Below are 9,631 nucleotides of genomic sequence, written 5' to 3' on the forward strand. Positions count from 1 at the left end.
ATGTGTGTATGTAAACTTCATCTAAAACTTTACCTAAAGAATGCCGTACATTATTCATTTGTGTGTGTGGCTACAACTCTGAGTTAGTTTAGTCAACAAGATTCTTTTTCGATCGATTTATGGCTCGAAAATTATGAACATATTCGTTTTTGCCTCGTTAAAGAAATTGATCAAAAATTTTGTTAAAAACGTCCCCAGTCTTTTACGCCATGAATGCGCCGATTACAGAGTGCAAAAAATTCGCGTCCTACGCCACTGACAATAGCAACACACGCTCGTTCTCGCGCCACACGCGCGTGTCACATACGTACAACCACAACGAGCGACCTGCAGGAATCGAGAACCTACATCAGCACTCTCGAGGGGTAGAATTGTGCAACCCCTCGTACGAGACCATCACCATCAGCAGCAGCAGCAGCAGCAGCAGCGGCGGCGGCGGCGGCGGCGGCAACAGCAGCAGCAGCAGCGCCATCCCTCGATTCCGTCCTTAGGGGAGCCGCAACGGAGGGACGCAGGGGGTGCTGCTGACTAGTCGAGCCTGCAGTGAGTGACGAGGACAACCCCGTGAGCGTGACGGAGGTGGTGGTCGCAGCGGAGAAGGGATAAAGGGCCGAGGGGACGGTAACGCGGAGCGGCAGCGCCACCGACTAAACAGTCGCACCCCGTCGTCGCCGTCGTATTCGAGGCCACCCCCTGTCACTGGCGAGAGCCGCGACAGGGAGCGACCGGAAGAGTAACGGACGGACGGGCGGACGGACGGACGGACAGACGGACGGACAATCCTCAGTCAGTCAGTCAGTCAGTCAGTCAGTCAGTCAGTCAGTCAGTCAGTCGGTCCACTCGGCAAGTCTCGGGGCGCAAAAGAAGAGCCACCCCCTCCCTCCCCCCGGACACACACGCATACATACGGACATATATACACGTGAACACAGTCACCCGAATATCTCAACACATACACGTACAAACACCCTGACGCGCGCGTGTGCACACGTTACATAGGCATACTTAGCGATCGTGGAAAGTAAGAGTCCCCTCGACGACCACCCTCTCGAGAGGACGCGGAAAACTAACCGCGAAGGACTCGCAAGGATCGCGAGGAAAGCCGCCGCTGGCGAGCTGGCATGGTGGCGGTGGTGCATCCGTTTAAGGAGCCGCCCTCGCCGCGCCGATGACGAGGCTGCAGATCCCACACCAGCGCGTACCACGTAGGACGAAGGCGAAGGCGAAACCGGTGAGCGAGCGGCCTGCACTCAACCGAGGAAACGGTCTCGTCGTCCACCAGCGGTCCGACGGCGACGGGCCGCAGCCACAGACGGCCGGGCCGGGTGACGGACGGGCGCGACGTAGACGTCGACGTCGCGCAGACGACGACGACGACGACGACGACGACGACGACGTCGTATCGCGGAGCAGAAGGCGGAGCAGGGAGCAGCGACGGCGGTGCCGTAGTCGCGACCGTCGATCGTGACAACGACGACGACGACGACGTCGGTGGTGCGGTTGGTGCTGCGGTTGTTGGTGTTGAGCGTGTCGGTGTTGGTGTACCGCGTGGGTGTCCCGCTCCTCCGACGAGGTCCAAGTCGCCGTTTCCCCTAACCGGAACACGACGACGACGACCATCGCCATCGCCAGCTGCTCCTGGTGTCGGCGACCTTGGGACAACGAATTCGCATTGCCATTATGCCACGCTGCCTCATGGCGAAAAAGTGGAAGTGGAATCAGTGGCAGGCCCGCGTGGACGATCAGCAGAACGAGCAGAAGGACGTGACGCCACTCGGTCCTGCCGCCCTGCAGCAGGAACATCACGTTCTACATCAGACCGCGGACGCGATGGAGAAACGGCCGCACAGGCATGAGCCCGAGGACGAGGAGATCGACGTGGTCGGGGACGTCGATAATCATCAGGTCGAACATCAGCAGACCTGCTGGGGACCGCACAGTCCCACGGCGGGGGCTACGGCCCCCAGTCCGCCACCTCTCAACGCCTCCGGTGCTCTTTACTACCACGGTAAGCGACCGCTACTTGCTACGCGACTAGCGCGAATCGTCCGCTTTTACACACCCCGCGTGTGGGGTATGTGTAGGTTAGACGCGCGCCACGCCCAACAAGGGTTTTCCCTTCGCCACGGAAAGTCTCGCGGTATCCGCAACGACGGGATAGATGTGGGGATTGTCGTTTTTCTTTCTCTTCATTCTTTTCGCGAAGGCCGCTGCTCCGACATATGACAGTCGGCCCCCCACAAGCCCGACCATGCGTCGAGCACGCAGGGTGAGACACACCCGTGTCTGTTACATGTCCGCGTGACGCTATATAGACAGATTGCGGTAGCCTGTTTATATACGCCATGATTACAGCAGCACGATGGTCCGTCGGGAATGCGGAAAGTTCGCTCGTTAAAGGTCGCCGAATCGTGCGCGATTACGCCGCGAGCGTTTCCGCGACCTGTGGGAAACCGCCCGCGGAGTCGGCCATGTGTCCGCCTACAATACATGCGTACGATACATGCGTACATGGCGACACACCCGTTCGTAGATCGTCGATCGCGTCGACGGGCATTCGGCAGCCTTAACATTGAGTCACGAACCCAATATATCATTAGGCCTATTTCGCCTATCGCCTATTTATTGAACTCTCAATCAAACAGGGTGGAAACTGATTGCGTTGACGTCGGTGGTTGTTGTGTAACCATTCGTATCCAGAACGGTCGAATTGCTTTTACGACGTGGCTGCTGATGAGAATACGTTTACAATATATCAGATTATGATTAAGTGAACTATTTGTCCACCACGAGTACTCTTCGCGCGTGAAGCACTTTGTTTTTGCATAGTAATACCGTTTGAATTCCATACGAATTACGTAATTGTATTAAATGTGCGTAAAACGATGCTTAACAATAATTTGTTTTTCGTATTATTAATTTTAAATTGAATGATTTAACGTTTCTAAAAAAAAAAAATAATAAATTAAAAAATTCCTCAGTTTCTGAATTTTTATTAAATGCATTATTTTATTGAATTTTTCAATATCTTCGTATTATATATTTTAATATATATTATGTACGTGTAAAACGTATGATAGAATTTTTACTATAAAATTTAGAGAAAAAAGTAGCAAAGACTTAGTCAGCAATATTATTGCTATTCGATAAATATAATAAAATAATATAATAAAATTGTTGTACATATATTTGTATTCTTGTTATCAATGTGCGATACCTGCATGAATCTATTTTATAAAACTTTGAGTATATAAAGATTTAGCGTGCCTAAATCAATCGCTAACGCTTCAAAGCTAACGCCTATAAGTATTCTTGAAAGCCAGGTCTACAGAGTAACGACCTCTTTTTATCTCATTTATGCAGCTTATAGACAGTGCAGTGCGCACGTGCTCGTACAATGGCGCAAATGACGCTGTTATGTAACAAGTGTTCTCTGCGTGTCGCTACGTGCGCTACGATGTATGACTACGATTGAGTTTTGCCAATCAATTTCTTCAATGCTGAATTTAAGATTATGCAACTTCGCTGTAACATTTGCCAAAAAAAAAGATGTATTTGAATAACTTGATTTTTTTTCAATAAATATTTAAAACAATTGTTTTTAATTTACGATTGTTAATAAATATCGAATAATTTTCAAATATTTAATACAAATTTTTTAAATCTGAAAATTATTTACAAGTAGGCGTTTGATTCGATAAAAAAAATTTTATTCCCGCCATTGTACGAATTTTTCATTGTGACTTCCAGTGCTTAGAAGTTGTTAGCGTTTATTTATGCGGCCGTACATGTTTATAAAACTTAAATAAAAGAATTACATGAAAAGTTATAAAGTTTACTCATTATCACAGAGATTAAATTTCTAACAGGATAATAAATTACAGTCACGCACAGAAGAAAAACGTAAGGACTTATGTCTATTAACAGGTTTCATCGTCCTTGACTTTCATTGTGCGATTAACGATTGGTTTTTATTCACCGGGTAATGAAATATGCCAGTGATTATAATCTAACTACATTTTTGTCCATCTACTGGTAAGGCAAAGCCAAGGGTAGCAGTAATATTTATATAACAAGAAATTATAATATTAACCTTTTCACATAACTCTTTTATCGTGGAAGTCCAGTTTAATTAGAAAGTCTAAACAGCTCATTAAAGTTATATCCACACGCACAAAAAAATTTTATTACTAAGATTTTATTGCAGATAGCTGACATTATTCTAAACTCGTAAATTTATGATTGTTAATTAATTATAGTATGTGTATTGTATAGTATGTATATTTCACGTTTAAATATTATACATTAAACACATTAGACACTTATAATGAATATCTGATTGCAATAGCATAGAAAAGTGACTTTTTATTATTTACCTAAAGCGTTATCAAAACTTTTAAATTTTTTGTTATATTAAATTTCTTCGTACAATTGATATCATACCATATAAATATTATTAGATCTGCTTAGTTTCTCTCTAGATGCGAGAATCAGCATTAATAGCAATCACAAATAATTCAATGACATCGAAGTGTTAATTTGTTTAATTATGTAGATAGTTGGATAGATCAAGTATAATTATTTATACTTGCTGTTTGTTTTGCGCACACAGGATCGATAAAGATCAGAGGCGATAAACCGACAGGAATGTGCGGAATGTTCATTCAAGGTATATAAATATGCTTTATGAGCTATATCTGTGATCTGTGATAGATAACGTAGATATAGAATCCACCTAGAAGTCATAGATAATCCATGCTACTTTGTACAACGCTCTACATACAATTTCGCTATTTTCTAATTGTGAGATGTTAAATTAGATAGCGCCAGAAATTATCGCGATATCGATATAATACTTTGGCGATGAGAGGCTATACTCTTCGATTTATTAAAAGCAGACCTTTTTCACTTTTATTCCGAGAATAATAATAACGCCACGAAAATAACAAGTCTCTATCCGTAACTTGTAGTTCACCAGAAATGTTGTTTTTTTTTTATTAATCAAAGGATGAAATTAATTAAAATACTATTTATAGCCAAATTATGCGCCGATAAAAATAAATAAAATAAAAGAATAACGAACTGTAAGAGCAAAACCTCAAAAGTTACATTCTTGTCTCTCTTCTCTTATATGTCTTTTACAAAGACTCTCTCTTAAATCCATTTATGCATCCTGCAAATAGACAGCGTGATCAATGACTGTCACAATGACAAACTATGATAAATTACTCGGTAAATAACAGTAACAACCTAGTAATTTTTGCTGTCGCATCGCTTCCATCATCCCTCGATTCTCGGGTCGGTTGAAAAAAAAGAAAAAAAAAAGAAAAAAAGATCGGATCGAAAGGAAAAGCTCGGCATTAAACGCAACGGAGATTTTTATCGGTCTTTAAAAGGGCCTAGAATCAACGGACTTGTGAGAGCGCGTGCGGAGCGTTCATTCGCCGTTATTGATTCCCCCCGCCGTCCCCATACAACCCTCCTGCACGCCCCGTACGCCCTTCCCTCCTTCTCGAACCACCGCACAACTGCGCTCCTTCTGCCGTTGATGAAATGCACTTGCAGACACGGCCGCTCTCCTTTACCTCTATGTTGACTTCCCTTTATTTCAGCCAATAATAGGTACGAGCCAGCTGATCGATCGCGCGCGCAGCACACTTTTCTGATTTATCGCAAGTGCCGCCTTCTCCTAGGACCCTCGCGAGGGTTACGTCGAAGGGAGAAATGGCACTTTGCTGAAACCGAGCGTTCGGCAAGAGGCGCGTCTGACGCACGTGATGATCCCTATTTCTCGTTGGAAGCACTTACCTCTTATAAAATGTCAAAATATCAAGTTTATCAGCTATGACTGATGGAGTAGGCAAGCGTTCAGGCAAATTATGCTCGGAACGCGATGCAATAATTTTATTTTCCACCTACTCTTCACAGACTTTAATGAGATGCTTGACTTGTGAAGGAGAGAGGCCGTATACACGTTGTAGTTATCAAAATATTCAACGTTAAAACTTTAGAATTTGTAAAGAGACGGTGACAAAGAAATTTTCTACGAAAGAAAATTTTGCAACAAAGTATAGTTCAATAAAGACTAATTTAGTTTTCAACAAGATATATCATTCCGCTCACTAAAAACGTTTATTTTTAATTTATAAAGTAACTTATAAAACGAAAAATTGGATATAAAAATAGATAGTGTAAAAATAATAACTAAAATCGTCATTGCTAAAAAAAGCAGTAGATATTCTAAAAATAAATTTTTTTAGAGACAGAAAAAAGCTTTTGCACAAAATTCTCCCTAATTAAATTTTCTATTATATTTGATAAAAAATTTTTTTTTAGATACGACGCATATTCACATTGTTATATTTTTCGCAGAATTATTTGGTCAAAGAAAAATTGAATTAATTTTTTTTTTTCTGTAATGATGATCAACTTAACTGACAACGAGATTGTCGGGACGTTTAAATCAGAGTCATTAATTGTTCCCTGCGTAATAGTGTCTTCACTGCTTACGGCTTTCGTATTACGTAACTGGACGGCACGCGTATCGATTTCGTGGCGCAAAACGTCGAAAGTCGCTCATTGCGTGCTCCAATGCATTGTCAGGAGCAATAAAAGAAACACGAATAGAATTTAAACGGTATCAATAACTAATAACAAGGTACCGTTCTGACATAAAGAATTGTAATGGCGATATAAAATGATGCGATAAAAGATACGAGCTTATCCTCAAATAATCTCGAAATAGACAAATCTCGAAGTTATATCGATCACATTGTTATTCTATTACCATTCAAATACAGTAATGTCATATTCATTTTGTCCTTTTGTAATTGTTTCAATAAATATTATTCTGTCATCATTATCATTTTTTTCTCGTTACATGGCCTTTATTAAAGGTAACGCAAAGCTAGTTAAATAGATTAATATAAAGTTATTTAATTTTAATTCGTTTAAATACGCAAAATTCATATTTATAAAATTCTGATTTCAATCGATTAAAGCGCAATAGCATTAGACAAAAAAAAGTGCCTACTTAATAATTCGGTAAAGAGTTAGAAGCAAATGCATTCTTGAAAATGTAATTGGCGTATTTCAAGTTTAAAAAATATAATTTTGCGAGAGGAAAAAAGCATTATAGTTTCGCGTATAGACTTCAATACTTCAATAATTTTTCAAATCAATTCAATAAGTTATTTTATCATCCATTCTTTTTTCATTCTTGAAATAGATTTAATTATTACAAAAAAAACTTGAAATATTTAAAAGTATAATAGATTTGTTGATGGTTAAGAGACGAGCTGGTATTTAATTTCGACAGCTTTGTGACGCGTATTCTCATGTAACGGCGCTAGAGGGTAGAGGCGTTTGAAAGAACACGTTGTTAGACGCGCCGTTTGCGTTCCGCTTGAATTCCTCCCGATTTCCTCTCCGTCCGCGACGTTGAGTTTCGCTCCTCGTCCCTGGACAAGTCTGCGCAACAGCGAGCGACGCGCAACAGATACACACCGCGTTATTATACAACCCCCGCGTTCACGTGTCGCGCTACCACCACTGGCGCACACCCGACTTTTTTTCCGTCCCCTTTATGCCCGCTAATGACCGTATATGGTGGAAACAGCTGGCGCGCAGGAAATGAAACGCCACGCAACTCGTGAGTGATTCACGAACTCGAATATTCATGCCGTCGAGAATGAGTGAGATGTTATACGTGCATGCACCGCACCTTCATTACCCTTTCGCCGTTACCCTTCCGTGGATGTTTCATTCGAAAAAAAAAATAATAATAATTCTCAAGGGGTTATTATAAATTGGATAGCAGTTGCTATCCATTTCCATCATAAATATTTCGAGCGTGCAGTATTTAAATATGATTGGCCAGTTCGTATTTTTGTTCGTTTGTACACACGACTTGCACGTTGAACAACTTGAAACTTGAATTCACGATGTTTTAGCAAAATTTTCTAATAAATAGCGATAAAATGAAAATACGTAATAGATAAATAAATAAACGGTAATATTCCAAACTGGAAAGTGGATCGCTGATGTATACAGGGATTTCTCATTAATTAGTAAATTTAGTAGTTTAGCGCGCACGCAAGTTAGATACAGAACGCGCTAATGAAACGCTTACTCCCAACTTCTCCCGAAAGATATAGAACGAATCACCGTCACGATCGAACGCAAATAGTGATCCCTGACGATTCTAACGGTATTTATGACGAGCGTCTAATAAAATTTTGGCTTGAAAAAAAAAAGAAAGAAAAAAACAAGATGCCTCTAGTCAACCCATCTCCTAACCCGAAATCAACGTAGACTGATTCGTTTCTTTCCCTTTTCCAGGCTACACGCACGAAGCGTGGATCAATCACGAGGAGCCGCCCAAGTACGCGACGCTGCGCTCCGCGGCGGAGCTAGCGCGTCCGGTAGCACCGTCGCCGCCGCCTTTGGTCGCGCAGCACGATCTACCGGTTGCGGTGCTGCCGCAAGCGCCGACGCATCAGCCAACGATCGCAGCACGAACCCGTCATCGTCATCGTCATCGTCATCACCCTCATCGTCCTCGTCCTCGACCCCGTCATCGTCCGTCGTAGCGTCGCCGCTATGCCTGCCGCCGCGAAAGAGCCTCTCGATGTCCTTCACCAGCACCGGCACGGCGCTCTCCTTACCGCCGAAGAAGAAGGACATCTACCGTCCTTACACCTGCAACCGATCTCGGAGATACGCACGTCCGCCGAGGAGGATCTGTCGGCCGCTCAGGCCATCTCGATCTTAGCGCGTCGCCCGCCGCACCCACGCATTCCGTTTTCATTCACACCCTGTCGCCACCGCCGCCACCACCGCCGCCACCACCGCCACCCGCCGCTGCCGCTGTTGCTGTCGCCGTCGCTGTCGCTGCGGCGCCCACCGTGACCGCATCGCAACAGCAGGAGCAACAGCAGGAGCAACAACATCAGCAACAACTACAACAACCGGTGCCGACGACGGGTATACAATCTATACCGGTCTCCGTGCTCGTGCCAGTTCCTAGCTCGCAGACCAATCAGCTACGCCAACAAGAGCAAACGCCACCGCAGCCGCAGTCGCCCGCGACCGCGGAAGCCACCGGCGGAAACTGCAACGTCGGCAGGGACAGGTGAGTCTCACGCTTCGACAATTTTATTTAACCCTCACTTTTCCCTCTTCCTTCCGCGTCCCCTCGGAACAAGAAAGTGCATTTTGCAAATTAGAAACTTTTAAAAATACTTGCGTACAGTGTCGTTATAAACAACAATTGTCTATGAATCAACGTTAATAGTTAGGTCGGACTTAAAAAGAAAAAGAAGGCAATATCATTTGTAGGGCACACAATACAGAGATTGCTATAAAGTTTAGAGACATGATACGTTCAAGAGGTCAAGTAAAACGACAATTAGGTCTCGTTTTTAAATTCTGATGCAAAATGCTCGTCTAACGCATCCGAGTCTAACCATCCCAAGCCTAAAGTCCCGGAAGCCTTATCACCCGAGAATCATCGTAACCTCGTCCGCCCTCCAACAGCACCACCACCAGCAGCAAGACTGTCGCCTACACCTACGAGGCCTTCTTCGTGTCCGACGGCCGATCGAAACGACGCGGTGGCAGCGGCAACGGC

At 43.8% G+C, this 9,631-nt stretch overlaps 1 protein-coding gene across 1 annotated transcript in view; it reads left to right on the top strand.

Moving 5' to 3' along the window:
* Positions 1 to 499: 499 nt before the first annotated feature.
* Positions 500 to 9,631, top strand: part of LOC105196221 (zinc finger and BTB domain-containing protein 17) — a 28,369-nt gene continuing 19,237 nt past the window's right edge. The window contains 7 exon segments of the mRNA XM_039452755.1: positions 500 to 2,008; positions 4,613 to 4,669; positions 8,341 to 8,535; positions 8,592 to 8,696; positions 8,699 to 8,758; positions 8,761 to 9,133; positions 9,538 to 9,631. Of these exon segments, the coding sequence (XP_039308689.1) occupies positions 1,681 to 2,008; positions 4,613 to 4,669; positions 8,341 to 8,535; positions 8,592 to 8,696; positions 8,699 to 8,758; positions 8,761 to 9,133; positions 9,538 to 9,631 (1,212 nt within the window). The 5' untranslated portion in view covers positions 500 to 1,680.

The sequence above is a fragment of the Solenopsis invicta genome, chromosome 8, assembly GCF_016802725.1.
Source record: "Solenopsis invicta isolate M01_SB chromosome 8, UNIL_Sinv_3.0, whole genome shotgun sequence".
NCBI classification, from domain to species: Eukaryota; Metazoa; Arthropoda; class Insecta; order Hymenoptera; family Formicidae; genus Solenopsis; species Solenopsis invicta.